The sequence below is a fragment of the Botryllus schlosseri genome, chromosome 5, assembly GCF_051294905.1.
Source record: "Botryllus schlosseri isolate E-star chromosome 5, Bs_hap1, whole genome shotgun sequence".
Lineage (NCBI taxonomy): Eukaryota > Metazoa > Chordata > Ascidiacea > Stolidobranchia > Styelidae > Botryllus > Botryllus schlosseri.
In genome coordinates this window covers 15,391,818-15,411,581 of record NC_137240.1, presented here as the reverse complement: position 1 = coordinate 15,411,581, position 19,764 = coordinate 15,391,818, and the positions used below count along the sequence as shown (strand labels likewise).

Below are 19,764 nucleotides of genomic sequence, written 5' to 3'. Positions count from 1 at the left end.
TCCCACTTCGTGATCGGTTGACTAAAAAAAAAAAGGTTCTTTTCGCTCAGAGCTAAAATCACCGCTTTTCCCTCCGAAATACCCGCTGGAGCTTCGCTTCTGCGCTAATTTGCCGCATATCACTCGCAATTTTCTCTAAATCTGACCTAAATTTTCAAAAAAGAGGACAAAAGGGCGTCCTCCGAGGACACTTTCAAAAAAGTCAAAAAAGAGGACAAATCCTCTTGAAAGAGGACGTATGGTAAGCCTAGTATATACTAGGGTTATCATACGTCCTCTTTTTTGACTTTTTTGAAAGGGTCCCCGAAGGACGCCCTTTTGTCCTCTTTTTTGAAAATTTAGGTCATATTTAGAGCAAAATGCGAGTGATATGCCCTAAATTAGCACAGAAGTGACGCTCCGGCTGGGCGAGAAGTGGGCCTTTATTTTTTAGTCAACCACCCGGCAATGTGGAGGAAGAAACGGTATTTTGGGCTCTGAGCGTGAAAGTTGTATTTTTTTTTTGTCAACCGACCACAAAGTGGGAAAAATTCACCGCTTTTTTGAGAATTCTTCTCCCGTTTTGCAAGTCTCAAATTTTTAAAAAAAGTGTCCTCTTTTTAGATTTCCAAAATATGGTAACCCTAGTATATTAGGCTTACCATATTTTGGAAATCAAAAAAGAGGACACCTTTTCAGAAATTTGCAAGTTGCAGAACCGGAGTGAAATTCTCAAAATTCGGTTAATTTCTCCCCACTTTGTGATCGGTTGACTAAAAAAAAATAAAGGTCATCTTCTCCGCTCAGAACTCAAAATAACGTTTTTTACTCCGCATCGCCAAGTGGATGACTAAAAAAAAAAAAAAAAAAAAAAAAAAAGGTCATCTTTTCGCTCAGAGCTAAAGTCACCGTTTTTCACCCGTCGGAGCTTCACGTCTGTGCTAATATGTGGCATATCACTCGCAATTTGCTCTAAATCTGTCAAGCGTGTTAGCTGTCTTCATCGACATGCTGCTATATAGTCAGAACAGAGTAGGGCCTACATCGTGCTTAAGTAGGCCATATATACGAAGTGCATGAGTGGTGAATTCAGTAGAGGACAAAGTCGTATTAGTAGAGCTGATCAGATAAGCAAGTAACCTACTTCCTTCGTTTTCGGAGTATATATTCACGTTGGCAAGAATACCACAAATACGATCGGCGGTTCTGTAATTTCCATTCGATCAAGACGCAGAAAGTTAAAGTCGATACGCAAAGTCACATGTAATGAACAGGTAGTAGGGTGCACCGGTCAATCAATTTGACCTCTACCTAATGGATCATTTGCATATCTAGTATTCATGCTCGATATTCGATGATATATTAATGTGTTTTTATGCTCCCTCGTTCTTCCGTTCTCTGCCCTTGCAATCGTCCTTGGTCGGGTGTTTTTCGTTCTTTTCGTAAAGTCGACGTGTGAACATGAGTGACGCAGACAAGGAGGCGCCCAGATAAAACGCTTTCAGAGCGCGAAAGAGAGGACATCAAACAAGAATGGGGATGCTGTTTTTCATAAATTCGATTCCCGGTCCGCAAAAAATCGATTTACTATAGGCCTATATCCACAGTCCGTCCCATTCATTGCTTGGAATTATCCTGGAATTGTTTCCAACAATCACTGGCGAACTTCTGACATTCGTCGATGTACTTCTCCTAAACACAAAAACGATAAGATGTACAATAAGTCGCAATGCTTCATATTCTTAGAAAGTTGTAAACTCGAACAAGTAACCATGAAAAAACCATATATGGTCTGGTCACTGACCATTGGTCAGTCCATGTCCCTTCGTTCTGACGGTTTAGCACCTGCAATGTGTGCCTGTGCAGTGTTCACGCCTAAGCTCTTCTAACACGGTCTTCTGTTTTGTTTACATATCAGTAGCCCAAGGTGGTAGTCTGATTTAATGACTTCACCAAGAACTTTCGACTTCATTTGTTTTCAATGTATTGCTATTGTTAATCTATATCTTAAATCGTAAAAATCGAATAAATACGCTGATACCTTGTATTTTTTGAAATGCGAAACGTGGACGGAATCTTCGAAATTCACCGTTTTGACGATACTCGCTCCAGCCACCTTCCTACTATCCGCAATTTCAAGAATATGACTCGAAGGAATTACTCCATCGTTAGTGGAGTACAAAAACAAATGCGACCAGATGCTCGAGGCCGAAGATTTCAGTTCCTAAGTATAGATGAAAATTTATGAGACCACAAGGAGCCTTCCGATCGAAGAATGACAATATTACAGGCTTATACCTGGTACACGTCTACTTCTTCGTTCCAATTCCCATCCATACGACTCTTTACTCCATTTGATACAAATCTACCGAGGTACGAGAGGTATGGAATTATTCCTTCCTGACGTTTCACGAAATATATAGCTTTCAATCCAACAGACAATTCCAGTCTGGAAGGGCAGCTGTCCATGACGACGCCGACAATACTAACGTGTTTCTCCTTGAAGTTCGAAAATCATGACTTGATAAGTAGCCTACTACCGTACTAGGATGCGTTGAAACAGCGTTACGAACTCACTAAAAATACTTCAGACGTCCATCTGTAAAGCATTGCGCCGGCGTTGCTAAATACGTGAAATATGACTGGTCTGCCACATAAATTGTTGTCTTTGAGAATACCATAGATACGTTTCGATATATCCTTTATGTCTCCAACGACGGAAGCACCTTTGGAATTTCAAAGGCAAATTATTACAACACCTATCAAATAAACTCTTACACGAGTAGTTATATAGATCGGTCGTGACGGGCTATTGCGTCTTATGGCGGGGTGGTGACTCGTATTGAAAACCGGGGGTGGTGACTCGTACTTTCAGACCCCCCTTGTGGTGGTGACTCGTAATGGGTTCTTATGGGTGCGGCCGTGATTCGTACTTTTGGGTATAGGCTGCGGCGTTGACTCGTATTGAAAACTCGGGGTCGTGATTCGTACTTTTGGGTATAGGCTGTGGCGGTGACTCGTATTGAAAACTCGGGGTCGTGATTCGTACTTTTGGGTATAGGCTGTGGCGGTGACTCGTATTGGAAACTCGGGGTCGTGATTCGTACTTTCGAGTATAGTCAACTCTCGCGCTGTGTTGAAGAAGTATCAGGAATAGTAAATAGTCACGTGATTGATTCTTAGTTAATGTGTATATTACAAATTATTAAATATGACCGATTCGAGTTAATCCCAACGTTTGCGGTGAATGCGACTTTAATATATCGTTATTCTTATGGACGCGGCGATGATTCGTACTTTCGTTGATAGAATGCTAGCGGTATGTCGTACTTTCACCAAAAAGGGTGTGAAATAGTTTGCTAAATCTAGGAATCAGTCGCTTGGTAATTAGTTTACCACGGAGCCGGCGTAGACGGCGATTCCAATACCAACAATAACCGCGTTCACATATTAACACTCCAAATAGGTGTGAAATAGTTTGCAAACCCTGCGATCGCTGACAAGATAATGTCTCAGACATACGCGACTTGATGTTACAGGCATATCGATCACTCACGCGGTGAAATTTTCGTAAGCAGTTTGGGACAGAGCTTGATTTCACTCGTAAGATTTAATAAGTAACGAATAACAGAGCCGTCACAGACGATGATTCGAATACCGACAAATTCTCACTTATTTCTGATCCCACCCTAATCCTTTGCGAAGTTGACGCTTATTCGAAAAGGTGTGAAATAATTGTAAACCCTACGTCGCTGACGGGATAATGCATCAGACATAGCGATCTAGTTATAGCATGGGTCGGAATCCATTCGCGGGATGTACTAGGTAAATTGAGATAATCCAAAACCGAATATTTTGACTTTGGCGTAGTGTGAATTGAAATAGGATTGACAAACATGGCTATCAACTTTCCCACAGTCCCATATTGATATTATACGCACATTGATTCGAAACAAGTAATGGAACATTGCAACTCTATTCGCGATCCGACTTTTCGTTTGTCAAAGCGACATTTTTAACATCTTACCATACTCAAAAGAATTATTTACAACATTAACAAGTGTTCAAAATCTAGTTTTCACTTACTTGATTATACCACTGCAACTCACAAATTTGAATTAATTCATTCTGGTTGTATTCATATGATCGGTCTTTTTTATTCAATTGTAAAGGTCGTTACTATTCTGAAGATAAAGTAAGCTATTTACTAATCGACACATAAATGACTTGACATAAACATATTATATTTTGAGTATACGAGATTTGAATGTCTGAACAATAACTGAGAAATAATTTATCACAATAAAATACGTATATTACAGCGTAAAAGATGTTTGAATGTCAGCAACTCTGTACGGTCATAGTTACTACCACTAATTTACCCGACCAACTCGTCATGATCATTCCTGAAATCAACACAAATATGACCACTGACTTGAGTTAACCACAAAACAGCATCAAGTTTTAAATCCACTTGTAGCTTACGGATTATTTGAATGCTGGTTATGTTTTGTTGTAATTGAGTTCACGGAAATAGTATTACGTCTCGACATCTGACCATCTTACCATATTCAAAGAATCAACCACGAAAACATTGTCAAGTAAATCCGTTAACCGACCAACTCAACAGTATCAATATGAAAAACAGCCAAACATACACGAATCCATACAAGCACTAAAACCTAAAATCTATAACAAGCCTGGTTGTATTCATATCCCTACACGTCTTTTTTATTCAACTTGAAAAGTCGTTACTATTCTGTAAGACAAAGAAATTACTATGCGGTATATTTTGTAAGATAAAAGTAATTACTTCTCGGTGCCCGCGACTTGAGATTAACATAATATGTTTGAGTATGCGAGATTTGAAAGTCTGCCCAACATGTTGAGAATTCATTTCTTACAATCGAACGCAGGTGTTATATTGAAAATTATCATGATGTAAACATAAGGATTGACACATTGATTTGACATATGTAATAGTTGATCATGACTTGACTATTAAATTATTTGTGTTAATTAGACCCGGCGTTGTGGTAAAGATTATTGTGACAGCAACAAACTTTTCAGTACCATTGTTATTAACATATTGAGCTGTAAACTATGTGTGTCTAAAATGTTCTCGATTGGAAAATTATTCAGCCTTGGTACAAACCACGCAGAGTATTGTGGATATCAGGAAATATTTTACAAATGTCTGCATTAAACAAGACTAAAGATGAAACAACAATTTCCTTTGTTGAACAATAACCGGGGCAATACTTTATTGTCGGTGAGAATTGAAACACTTTCGCGCATTACCTGGTGTCAAGATATCACACTAGGTGAATTGACATACCACCATTTGATTAATGCTTAATCCGTTCGCATCATTTCACACTCCCTTTGATCATTACAAAAGTAAATTGGAATATGTTTGCTAGGCACCACCTATTCAACTATACTTGAGTAATACAGAAACCTCTCAGCATTAATAAAATCGAAATGTGCGCTACACTGAAATCTACAAAAATGTGTTTGTATTGCTGTTCGTAGTATAGCGATATCGATTTGAACCTCCATCATCTAACCAAACTACTGAGAGTCGTTGTCAATTTACATGACGTTCACTGATTACATACTAGAACTATTTGTGCAGCGCACACGATCAGAGAAATTGGACATTTTTCCATTGCCATTCGTCAAAGTAAATGTCGTCACAATAATCAGCCACTAAAAGACCATATACTTGTATGTGATTGAATCGCCGACAATTAACTCGGTAAATCAAACCCCTGAGAAATTTCACTCAGTCATTGGATAGGAAACAGCGTCGCTTAATTGGTGTGAGTCGTTTTTTCTAAATACTAATCATATCTGTCGAGCCAAGAACAATTTTCACTCACTTGGGTAACGAAACCAGTGTCCAATATCAATACAAGATATTTTCGTCACACAAAAATAATCAACTTCACTCGATATTCCCGTACTACGAAACTGTACAAAGGTTACATGCTTTTGTATGACATGGAATCAATACCGATCGAAGTAACCGTATTGGAGATAACTTTTAAACAAACACACTCTACGTGGTTAACATTCTCGTCGATTCTATTGTGATTAATGTATACTTCATGTGATCTGGATTCATTTCGATATGGCTAAACATTCAACCTCGACGGATACGAATTGTCACACACTCAAGTAATATCATACCAAATAGTTATTTACAAGACACAGAAATTTGTTTTGGTCGTTTCGACTTTATTACTGGAGATACTCATCACTTCGCTTAATACAATCTAGATTTAAACTCCATCGAACCTTTGGTGTCTATCGTTTTGCTGGATACGAATTATGTTAGTCTAAGAGTACACAATTTTCACTATCTTGGGTTATGAACTCAGTGTGTTAGCGATCATTCAATATTTTGTAGTATCAACTAGCTACTTCGTAGGATACGAATGATCATCCTCACAACTCTTACAAAAGTACGAAGGATATTTACATCACAAAAAGTAATCGACTTTACTCGATATCCTCACACTACGAAACTGAATGGTTATGGTTTGACTCTACAAACTGTTCTGATGTCACAAGAACTTTTTCATACGAATGGTTACGTATCTAAATATTCAAATAATCCAACACACGACTATAGCACTTACAGAAATATCATAGTTCTTGTAACAAAGTTGTATAAGTATAATGTTTATCGTAAGTCCTACATCGCCATGATATCCGTCCGAGTTTGACTTTTAGAAAACATTATACCGACATCGCGACATCTTTCAAAATTAAAACCACGGTGACTGCTTCAGAGACCCACCAATGAAATTGCAGTATTACAGTTACTTCCACAAAAGAGTATGTATTCGACTTACTTGCCACAAATCTAACGCACAAAACAATTTACTTTACTAACGAGAAGCACCGAGCCTCACATCAAAACAACTATAGAAAGAGGAACTATATTAAAAAACGTCGCTAACCTTTGTGCACCAGCTGTAAATCACACAAGCAACATGTTTCAAGATTCTGGTTATTGAAAAACGTTAAAGTGTTTCTCCTGCACCAAGTCGTTATGTTGACGAAAGCGTATATTGTAATACCATGATCGATTTGCATTCGTTGGTCACAAACTGTCACTACTCCAAAAAATTATTTTTCCCTCAAACACAAAAGCATACTTGTCGCCAATCGTTTTCATCAAGCACGAGTTCAAGAAACCTGCTACGACATGAATTGTTATTTTGATGTTGTGTAAATAGGTAATAATTTATTTTAGTAACACTACATCAACATCATCGAGTTGTGCGAATAGATTTACATGTGGTTTTAATCGAAGTACACAGCACGGTCTAATGTAGATTCATCTCTATTGTACAGCAACTCGGTAATCGAAATGCATTAACATTTAAACAACGATCTTGGTTCGTCACGCGAAAAATATCTTTACTGTCGCAACACTCTGATACTCTGCACAAGATGTGTAAATCCTTTTCACACTCATAATAATACACTAACGGGATACCGATGTCAAGCAACAACGTTTAACAACATCACTGACACTGAACATACGATACCTACCCAAGTAAAAATATCATTTTCACCAGGAGGTCAGTCGTTACTTGTGTACAATTACCATTTTCCCTTGGGAGTTTAGCGTTACCCGAGTAACAAAACCATTTTCACTTGGAAATATATGTTTTCCCTCAACAACAAACGTTTTTCACTTGGAAATATATTTTTTCCCTGGGTAACAAACCCCTTTTCACTTGGAAATATATTTTTGCCCTGGATAACAAACCTTTTTCACTTGGAAATATATTTTTTCTCTCGGTAACAAACCTTTTTTCACTTGGAAATATATTTTTTTCTCTGGGTAACAAACCTTTTTCACTTGGGAATATATTTTTTCCCCGATCAACAAACCTTTTTCACTTGGAAATATATTTTTTCCCCGAGCAACAAACCATTTTCACTGAGCAACAAACCCTTTTCTCCCCAGGCAACAAACCCTTTTCGTTTGGAAAACTATCATTTACCTGAGTACCAATACCATTTTCGTTTTGAAAACTGACAACTACACCGGTCAATTTGATATTTTTTGTATATTGTTACAACAGACAGTGACAAAATATACACCAACAACGACTCCGATACATTTGTGTAATCAAATATTCACTTGCTCTGATGCATCCCATCAAAATCGTTGGTTACTCACATACAATAACAATGTGCTGTTGTACATCGACATGTATGTTTTCGGAATTGGCGAATAAAGGGGTTTCTGATATGTCCGTGATGTCCGGGTTCGTGCTTTGGATTTTCCAGAGTCAAAATGTCTGAATAAAACACCTCCTTGACGACGGTTGGTATGTGGATAACGGTGTTCGGAAAACGGTTGGATTTATGTCACCCATCGCGATAACAACTCCAGGTCGAGTTTTCCTCCCACATGTTTACTATATTGTGTCTTTATTGGTCAATGTATGTCTCGACATTCAGTTTGAAATCGGAAACCCTGATAAAGTACGTAACCGGATCCGGATATCAACTGTGAATCGATAAACCAATGAACAATATTCAAAGTAAACATGTTACACCCTGTGTTTCCACGAAAAAATACCATCCAGACATACGTCGCGCTTGTTTGCCCACACCAGTATACGCGCAAATGGAGGTTTGTGACATTGCATGCAATGTGTTGGTATACAAACATCGATCCACAGACATTATCATAGCTGGTAGTTTTGATGTAGATCGAATGTCACCCGATAACAATACCAATAAGCCACATTGCAATGACTCTGAGTCAATCTGAAGCATGACATACAGACACACAAACATGGAACCGTAACATGGGTTATTCGCACGACGGTGAAAGTGAACTGTACAACATATACCAATTGGGCGTTCACAGTCGAATATGCGAACCATGCACAATCATATACCCAGATTTTTGTTGGATATGTACGAAACCGATAAATAGATACATTTCTTTTCCTTCAACATCAATAATACAAGAGTCATTCCAATGCATCGCTCGAATGTAAGGTTCGTCAGGTGTAAAATCCATGTCAAATAACACCAAAGTGTGCCTTCCGTGTTTTATTATTTCCACCGTCGCATCTTGTCTGTGTCGTAACACTATGGTGCAGGGACTTGAAAAACGGTACTTTGTAAAACGGATTGACATGACCAACTGAATCGACGTCAATAGCCTTGTGACGATACCGTTTCAAAATGCTCCGATATGACGAGAGCAACCCCGATCTCTTGTGGTGACGACCGTTTCGAAATGTCACCGGACGAGCTAGACCCTTACGAAAGTGTGTTTTATGATTGCGTGTGAAATCGCGAGGTAGTGTTCTATTGTGGTGTACGATTGCAGTCTTCATTCCACAGAAACATACCTTATTGGATCACAATATCAGTCCGACATTTGCACGATATTTATCTGGAGTCGTTATGTGGGAGTAGCGACATCCATTGATCGTGACTGAAAAACTGATCGCAATCATTTCGAGCACCGTACTTCGATAGTTCACCTAGATCAAACGCTGCAGTCTCAACAGAAAACTTCGGTGTCGACAACACATTGACCGATGTATCCAATTGGTCTGGGTGATCTGTCCGGAGATAGGGCCATGACTATCTTGTAATGTTACAACACGATAACACCATCGAGTAAATCAGTGAACGGTGCCGAAATATCGATGTAATAGCGCGGACTCATTGCAATGTGGCTTATTGGTATTGTTATCGGGTGACATTCGATCTACATCAAAACTACCAGCTATGATAATGTCTGTGGATCGATGTTTGTATACCAACACATTGCATGCAATGTCACACACCTCCATTTGCGCGTATACTGGTGTGGGCAAACAAGCGCGACGTATGTCTGGATGGTATTTTTTCGTGGAAACACAGGGTGTAACATGTTTACTTTGAATATTGTTCATTGGTTTATCGATTCACAGTTGATATCCGGATCCGGTTACGTACTTTATCAGGGTTTCCGATTTCAAACTGAATGTCGAGACATACATTGACCAATAAAGACACAATATAGTAAACATGTGGGAGGAAAACTCGACCTGGAGTTGTTATCGCGATGGGTGACATAAATCCAACCGTTTTCCGAACACCGTTATCCACATACCAACCGTCGTCAAGGAGGTGTTTTATTCAGACATTTTGACTCTGGAAAATCCAAAGCACGAACCCGGACATCACGGACATATCAGAAACCCCTTTATTCGCCAATTCCGAAAACATACATGTCGATGTACAACAGCACATTGTTATTGTATGTGAGTAACCAACGATTTTGATGGGATGCATCAGAGCAAGTGAATATTTGATTACACAAATGTATCGGAGTCGTTGTTGGTGTATATTTTGTCACTGTCTGTTGTAACAATATACAAAAAATATCAAATTGACCGGTGTAGTTGTCAGTTTTCAAAACGAAAATGGTATTGGTACTCAGGTAAATGATAGTTTTCCAAACGAAAAGGGTTTGTTGCCTGGGGAGAAAAGGGTTTGTTGCTCAGTGAAAATGGTTTGTTGCTCGGGGAAAAAATATATTTCCAAGTGAAAAAGGTTTGTTGATCGGGGAAAAAATATATTCCCAAGTGAAAAAGGTTTGTTACCCAGAGAAAAAAATATATTTCCAAGTGAAAAAAGGTTTGTTACCGAGAGAAAAAATATATTTCCAAGTGAAAAAGGTTTGTTATCCAGGGCAAAAATATATTTCCAAGTGAAAAGGGGTTTGTTACCCAGGGAAAAAATATATTTCCAAGTGAAAAACGTTTGTTGTTGAGGGAAAACATATATTTCCAAGTGAAAATGGTTTTGTTACTCGGGTAACGCTAAACTCCCAAGGGAAAATGGTAATTGTACACAAGTAACGACTGACCTCCTGGTGAAAATGATATTTTTACTTGGGTAGGTATCGTATGTTCAGTGTCAGTGATGTTGTTAAACGTTGTTGCTTGACATCGGTATCCCGTTAGTGTATTATTATGAGTGTGAAAAGGATTTACACATCTTGTGCAGAGTATCAGAGTGTTGCGACAGTAAAGATATTTTTCGCGTGACGAACCAAGATCGTTGTTTAAATGTTAATGCATTTCGATTACCGAGTTGCTGTACAATAGAGATGAATCTACATTAGACCGTGCTGTGTACTTCGATTAAAACCACATGTAAATCTATTCGCACAACTCGATGATGTTGATGTAGTGTTACTAAAATAAATTATTACCTATTTACACAACATCAAAATAACAATTCATGTCGTAGCAGGTTTCTTGAACTCGTGCTTGATGAAAACGATTGGCGACAAGTATGCTTTTGTGTTTGAGGGAAAAATAATTTTTTGGAGTAGTGACAGTTTGTGACCAACGAATGCAAATCGATCATGGTATTACAATATACGCTTTCGTCAACATAACGACTTGGTGCAGGAGAAACACTTTAACGTTTTTCAATAACCAGAATCTTGAAACATGTTGCTTGTGTGATTTACAGCTGGTGCACAAAGGTTAGCGACGTTTTTTAATATAGTTCCTCTTTCTATAGTTGTTTTGATGTGAGGCTCGGTGCTTCTCGTTAGTAAAGTAAATTGTTTTGTGCGTTAGATTTGTGGCAAGTAAGTCGAATACATACTCTTTTGTGGAAGTAACTGTAATACTGCAATTTCATTGGTGGGTCTCTGAAGCAGTCACCGTGGTTTTAATTTTGAAAGATGTCGCGATGTCGGTATAATGTTTTCTAAAAGTCAAACTCGGACGGATATCATGGCGATGTAGGACTTACGATAAACATTATACTTATACAACTTTGTTACAAGAACTATGATATTTCTGTAAGTGCTATAGTCGTGTGTTGGATTATTTGAATATTTAGATACGTAACCATTCGTATGAAAAAGTTCTTGTGACATCAGAACAGTTTGTAGAGTCAAACCATAACCATTCAGTTTCGTAGTGTGAGGATATCGAGTAAAGTCGATTACTTTTTGTGATGTAAATATCCTTCGTACTTTTGTAAGAGTTGTGAGGATGATCATTCGTATCCTACGAAGTAGCTAGTTGATACTACAAAATATTGAATGATCGCTAACACACTGAGTTCATAACCCAAGATAGTGAAAATTGTGTACTCTTAGACTAACATAATTCGTATCCAGCAAAACGATAGACACCAAAGGTTCGATGGAGTTTAAATCTAGATTGTATTAAGCGAAGTGATGAGTATCTCCAGTAATAAAGTCGAAACGACCAAAACAAATTTCTGTGTCTTGTAAATAACTATTTGGTATGATATTACTTGAGTGTGTGACAATTCGTATCCGTCGAGGTTGAATGTTTAGCCATATCGAAATGAATCCAGATCACATGAAGTATACATTAATCACAATAGAATCGACGAGAATGTTAACCACGTAGAGTGTGTTTGTTTAAAAGTTATCTCCAATACGGTTACTTCGATCGGTATTGATTCCATGTCATACAAAAGCATGTAACCTTTGTACAGTTTCGTAGTACGGGAATATCGAGTGAAGTTGATTATTTTTGTGTGACGAAAATATCTTGTATTGATATTGGACACTGGTTTCGTTACCCAAGTGAGTGAAAATTGTTCTTGGCTCGACAGATATGATTAGTATTTAGAAAAAACGACTCACACCAATTAAGCGACGCTGTTTCCTATCCAATGACTGAGTGAAATTTCTCAGGGGTTTGATTTACCGAGTTAATTGTCGGCGATTCAATCACATACAAGTATATGGTCTTTTAGTGGCTGATTATTGTGACGACATTTACTTTGACGAATGGCAATGGAAAAATGTCCAATTTCTCTGATCGTGTGCGCTGCACAAATAGTTCTAGTATGTAATCAGTGAACGTCATGTAAATTGACAACGACTCTCAGTAGTTTGGTTAGATGATGGAGGTTCAAATCGATATCGCTATACTACGAACAGCAATACAAACACATTTTTGTAGATTTCAGTGTAGCGCACATTTCGATTTTATTAATGCTGAGAGGTTTCTGTATTACTCAAGTATAGTTGAATAGGTGGTGCCTAGCAAACATATTCCAATTTACTTTTGTAATGATCAAAGGGAGTGTGAAATGATGCGAACGGATTAAGCATTAATCAAATGGTGGTATGTCAATTCACCTAGTGTGATATCTTGACACCAGGTAATGCGCGAAAGTGTTTCAATTCTCACCGACAATAAAGTATTGCCCCGGTTATTGTTCAACAAAGGAAATTGTTGTTTCATCTTTAGTCTTGTTTAATGCAGACATTTGTAAAATATTTCCTGATATCCACAATACTCTGCGTGGTTTGTACCAAGGCTGAATAATTTTCCAATCGAGAACATTTTAGACACACATAGTTTACAGCTCAATATGTTAATAACAATGGTACTGAAAAGTTTGTTGCTGTCACAATAATCTTTACCACAACGCCGGGTCTAATTAACACAAATAATTTAATAGTCAAGTCATGATCAACTATTACATATGTCAAATCAATGTGTCAATCCTTATGTTTACATCATGATAATTTTCAATATAACACCTGCGTTCGATTGTAAGAAATGAATTCTCAACATGTTGGGCAGACTTTCAAATCTCGCATACTCAAACATATTATGTTAATCTCAAGTCGCGGGCACCGAGAAGTAATTACTTTTATCTTACAAAATATACCGCATAGTAATTTCTTTGTCTTACAGAATAGTAACGACTTTTCAAGTTGAATAAAAAAGACGTGTAGGGATATGAATACAACCAGGCTTGTTATAGATTTTAGGTTTTAGTGCTTGTATGAATTCGTGTATGTTTGGCTGTTTTTCATATTGATACTGTTGAGTTGGTCGGTTAACGGATTTACTTGACAATGTTTTCGTGGTTGATTCTTTGAATATGGTAAGATGGTCAGATGTCGAGACGTAATACTATTTCCGTGAACTCAATTACAACAAAACATAACCAGCATTCAAATAATCCGTAAGCTACAAGTGGATTTAAAACTTGATGCTGTTTTGTGGTTAACTCAAGTCAGTGGTCATATTTGTGTTGATTTCAGGAATGATCATGACGAGTTGGTCGGGTAAATTAGTGGTAGTAACTATGACCGTACAGAGTTGCTGACATTCAAACATCTTTTACGCTGTAATATACGTATTTTATTGTGATAAATTATTTCTCAGTTATTGTTCAGACATTCAAATCTCGTATACTCAAAATATAATATGTTTATGTCAAGTCATTTATGTGTCGATTAGTAAATAGCTTACTTTGTCTTCAGAATAGTAACGACCTTTACAATTGAATAAAAAAGACCGATCATATGAATACAACCAGAATGAATTAATTCAAATTTGTGAGTTGCAGTGGTATAATCAAGTAAGTGAAAACTAGATTTTGAACACTTGTTAATGTTGTAAATAATTCTTTTGAGTATGGTAAGATGTTAAAAATGTCGCTTTGACAAACGAAAAGTCGGATCGCGAATAGAGTTGCAATGTTCCATTACTTGTTTCGAATCAATGTGCGTATAATATCAATATGGGACTGTGGGAAAGTTGATAGCCATGTTTGTCAATCCTATTTCAATTCACACTACGCCAAAGTCAAAATATTCGGTTTTGGATTATCTCAATTTACCTAGTACATCCCGCGAATGGATTCCGACCCATGCTATAACTAGATCGCTATGTCTGATGCATTATCCCGTCAGCGACGTAGGGTTTACAATTATTTCACACCTTTTCGAATAAGCGTCAACTTCGCAAAGGATTAGGGTGGGATCAGAAATAAGTGAGAATTTGTCGGTATTCGAATCATCGTCTGTGACGGCTCTGTTATTCGTTACTTATTAAATCTTACGAGTGAAATCAAGCTCTGTCCCAAACTGCTTACGAAAATTTCACCGCGTGAGTGATCGATATGCCTGTAACATCAAGTCGCGTATGTCTGAGACATTATCTTGTCAGCGATCGCAGGGTTTGCAAACTATTTCACACCTATTTGGAGTGTTAATATGTGAACGCGGTTATTGTTGGTATTGGAATCGCCGTCTACGCCGGCTCCGTGGTAAACTAATTACCAAGCGACTGATTCCTAGATTTAGCAAACTATTTCACACCCTTTTTGGTGAAAGTACGACATACCGCTAGCATTCTATCAACGAAAGTACGAATCATCGCCGCGTCCATAAGAATAACGATATATTAAAGTCGCATTCACCGCAAACGTTGGGATTAACTCGAATCGGTCATATTTAATAATTTGTAATATACACATTAACTAAGAATCAATCACGTGACTATTTACTATTCCTGATACTTCTTCAACACAGCGCGAGAGTTGACTATACTCGAAAGTACGAATCACGACCCCGAGTTTCCAATACGAGTCACCGCCACAGCCTATACCCAAAAGTACGAATCACGACCCCGAGTTTTCAATACGAGTCACCGCCACAGCCTATACCCAAAAGTACGAATCACGACCCCGAGTTTTCAATACGAGTCAACGCCGCAGCCTATACCCAAAAGTACGAATCATGACCGCGTCCATAAGAACCCATTACGAATCACGGCCGAGAGGGGGGTCTGAAAGTACGAGTCACCACCCCCGGTTTTCAATACGAGTCACCACCCCGCCCATAAGAGCCCATAGCCCGTCACGAGCGATCTATATAACTACTTACACGATAGGAAAAATTCATTCAAATATTACTTTTCATTCACCTGAGTATTAAGTAAGTGTAACACAAGTAGTCAAAACATATATTTCAGCACTCAAAAAAGGTAGAAGTATCGTTGTTGGATTGCTCCGGAATTAATCTACGCGGCGCAACCATAACCAAAACATAAGCTTTTGAAACCTGTGCTGTGTCTGTCATGGAACTTGGATACAGGATACTTACTCAGTAAAAACATCATGTCGGTTGGAAGAGTGTATAGTACCGTGGTGTATCCTTTCTCCCCGTAGAAACTGCTGTACTGCGATAAATCATGTTGCTTTGATCCAGCCCAGCCAAGTATAAATACTACTGGTTTCGTCACATTTCCCGCTAATGATGACAGAATAAGAAGTCATGAAGATTGCACGAAGTGCAGTAACGCATCATCATCTGTTGCCAATAGATGTAGCCTATGTCATGCCCATTTTTCAAATTTCGAGATCCACTTTTCATATTGATAGAAAAAAGTTTTTGTAAAAATTTCATATTTTATCGTCCATATCTTGACCATGTTTATGTTTGTCATATTGTTTTAAAGTAAACAATGTCCAATAAATGACCGAACGAAAATGAAAACTTTACACAAAATAATTTTTTTCACATTGTGTAAAATTAAAGTTATAACTACTTGATTCCACCGGGCAATTTAAATATGTCTTTACTCTATAGCGATTCGATTTCTAGGCAGTCATGTCTCAAAGTGTCATGTCACGGCATCAGTAAATAAGTTTGGTCTCCTCTTGGCACAATAGCTTGACTATTACTGTCTGTAATACTATTGACAATATAAAAGATGTCATGACATCACAAAACCTGTTTCCTCTCATACTTTCGTTCGTGAGGGACGCGACACGCGATAGGCGGTTTTCGCATAGGCCTATTATTGCGAATTGCGATTATGTGCTCCGTAATGCGCTTTTATATTTACAATGTGTTTTGGTCCAAGCTCATATATTTGGTTTTTAGGAAGTGTAGAAGGCCGTTATGATTGAGATCGGTTTCCGGGATCGGTATTTCCGAACCACGATCTGACATACCGACTTCACCTACCGACACGGATGCCACCTCATTTTCATCATTTTGTGCTTATGTTCTCTTGTTTTACTTTTCAGATGTTCATTCATTCAGTGTGCAATGCATTAAATACCTATCCCATTTTCATGTTCTAGGTCAGGGTGGTCCTACCTTTCCATTCTACCGCATATTTTTTTGGTGTTTTGAACTGATAAATATTTGAAATACCTGACTGGTCATTTCCAATATTATAGGCTAATTATGCCTAAAGATCGTCGGCTCAATTTCACGTGCCAAGAATTAAGGTCAGCTACTATCACTGTTCCAGAGGCTTCTCGTAGATTGGTTTGTCACTGAATGTATTCATTGTTTAAGAAAAATACAATTGATATAATTGCACATGGACGTTTATTTTATTGGCCATATATCATTCACATGTATGTATTGTATATATTCAAGTTCAAGGCGATGAGAAGAGGAGGCATGCACAATTGCACACTAGGGCTCTTTCAAAAATGACTTTTTTCCTCAAATCGTACTGGCTACTTGATAAAATTGTTAGGTTACCTAATTTAAGCCTACACACAAAATTTGGTTCAATTCCAGCCAGTAACCGCTTTGCTACAGGAGAAGAAAGTTTCTATTTATTATATAAAAATAAATAATAAAAAATTTGAAAATTTTCTGTTCACCCCATGAAAGTGTTAGGCTGTCTATAGAAACGATGCTCACCAAATTTGGTTCAATTCCAACCAGTGGAAGCGTAGTTATTGCCGTCGGAAAATTTGAATTTGAATAAAATAGTATTTACGGTGACCGATTCTTTGTTTATTTATTATAGTTGTGCTCACCGTAAATACTATTTTATTCAAATCCAAATTTTTCGACGGCAATAACCCCCCTTCCACTGGTTGGAATTGAACCAAATTTGGTGAGCATCGTTTCTATAGACAGCCTAACACTTTCATGGGGTGAACAGAAAAATTTCAAATTTTTTATTATTTATTTTTATATAATAAATAGAAACTTTCTTCTCCTCTAGCAAAGCGGTTACTGGCTGGAATTGAACCAAATTTTGTGTGTAGGCTTAAATTAGGTAACCTAACAATTTTATCAAGTAGCCAGTACGATTTGAGAAGAAAAGTCATTTTTGAAGAGCCCTATAATGCACACTGAATGAAAGTAAAAGAAGCTAATATAAAGTGGCAAGTGACGGAAGGCGAGATCGATATGTCAGGTCGTGGTCCGGTAAATGGTGAGGGCTAACTATAGTATTCACTCAGCAGAAATTTCTTGTATTTCGACTTGAATGTGGACATGCTCGACGACTGTCGGATAGCCGGCAATATATTGTTCTACACCTCAGGTCCTGCATAGTTGACAGAGCGATGATCTTTTTTGTCAACCATAAGATAGTTGGACGACGTGGATGCGCATGTGTGGTACTTACTACTTATGCACTTTTGATACCGAGGTAAAGAAGTCATTGAAGTTTTCGGGGCAGTGGCCGCAGTGGAACTGATACATAAACTTTGCAATTTCTAGTTTCCGCATATCTTTTATGTTTAGGACACCGAAATTTTTGAGCAGTGATTTGTTGGACACACATCCTGGTCCCTTTGGGGCCCTCGCTATAATATATTGCTATTAATGTACATTGTACTGTACGTATATCATGTACGTTACGGTTACCTATGGAACCGACGACGTATATCACAGTGTTGGGATCAAGTCACTACCTTCGAGTCACGACGAATCATCTCGATTCATTGCACATTTTGACTCGAGTCAAGTCAAGTCAATCGATTTTCAAAGGTGACTCGAGTCAAGTCAAGTCACTCGTTTTTCGGAGGTGACTCGAGTCAAGTCGAGTCAGGTCAAGTCAAGTCACGAGTCAAGTGACGATGCAAGTCGAATTGAATTTTCGAAGTATGAGTGATGATGCAAATCGTGGCATTTTGCTAACTGGATGAAGGACAGAATACTTGGCCATTTATATTGAATCAAATAACGAATATGGAGTTAAATATTCATGCAAAAGGGTATTGTATCGCTCACGCACACGCAGAACTGCTAATAATATACGCCAGTAACTGTTTTGCTACATGCTACTGTCTGTTATTATCAGCCAATAGAGAGGATCGAATACGAAGCCTCGAGAAGTTAACAAATTGATGTGGTACAAAGCACTACCCTTACGCATCCGTGAGGATAGAAGCGCATGGACTATATTCGTTCGATTTAAATCATACAAGAGTGTTGGTAAAGGTGAGCACTGCGCAATGTAAGCACTGAGCCTTCTAAGAAACAAGGATACGTTGCTATTGGATTAATCTACTGCTCTGCTACTACGACAACGTAAGCTGTGATCGTTTCGTTGGCGGTCAATTTATTTGTGATGTAACAATCGAGGATCAGTGAAACGCACAATCAGTGAATGACAGGACGATGTAATCGACACCGTTCATTTAATGATTTGAAATTGAGTTGTAAATTTTGCTCCGAGTCACGAGTCAATCCACATTTCTGAAGCGCCGAGTCAAGTCACGTCATTTTTGCGAAGTGACTCGAGTCAAGTCATACGAAAAAGTTGACTCGAATCATCCCAACACTGGTGTATCATCGGTTGATCACACAGCGACCGACACACCTACAGAATACTTAAATTTAAGACAAATACTTTACCACTGTTGCAGGCCTATGTAATAATAAGGCCGGCGGCTCAGAGCAGAGGAAGACGATGAACGATTAAGCGTCTAATGAACTAACCTGGTGGAATATCAAGTTTGTAGTCAATCTCCAAGCGATCTTTCTCAGCCTGCATTCTCGAATCATTTACTATTGAAGTTACATTCGATTTCGCCAACAGCCGCCTTATATTCTACTATTACATAACTACCTAATAAACGGCAAAATTACGTAATGTTAAGCTTAGCGTCATTCGAACAGCAGTCAGTTCCTTCTCGGACAATGGTATTGAAACAAAAAGTGCTCGCTACGCAGAT

General features: G+C 38.1%; 2 protein-coding genes across 2 annotated transcripts in view; both read right to left on the bottom strand.

The window, feature by feature from the left end:
* The window catches only part of LOC145439178 (kinesin-like protein KIF2A), a 280,717-nt gene that overhangs the window by 47,322 nt on the left and 213,631 nt on the right, over positions 1-19,764 (bottom strand). The gene's annotated exons all lie outside the window — the stretch shown is intronic.
* On the bottom strand, positions 1,057-19,726 carry LOC145439183 (transmembrane protein 53-like). Its single transcript, XM_080316676.1, has 6 exons — positions 19,529-19,726; positions 15,929-16,075; positions 2,557-2,705; positions 2,278-2,478; positions 2,021-2,203; positions 1,057-1,671 (listed from the first exon to the last, which is right to left on the bottom strand). Exons 1-6 carry the CDS (start codon positions 19,581-19,583, stop codon positions 1,597-1,599), a joined length of 810 nt encoding a protein of 269 aa, XP_080172802.1. The 5' UTR covers positions 19,584-19,726; the 3' UTR covers positions 1,057-1,596.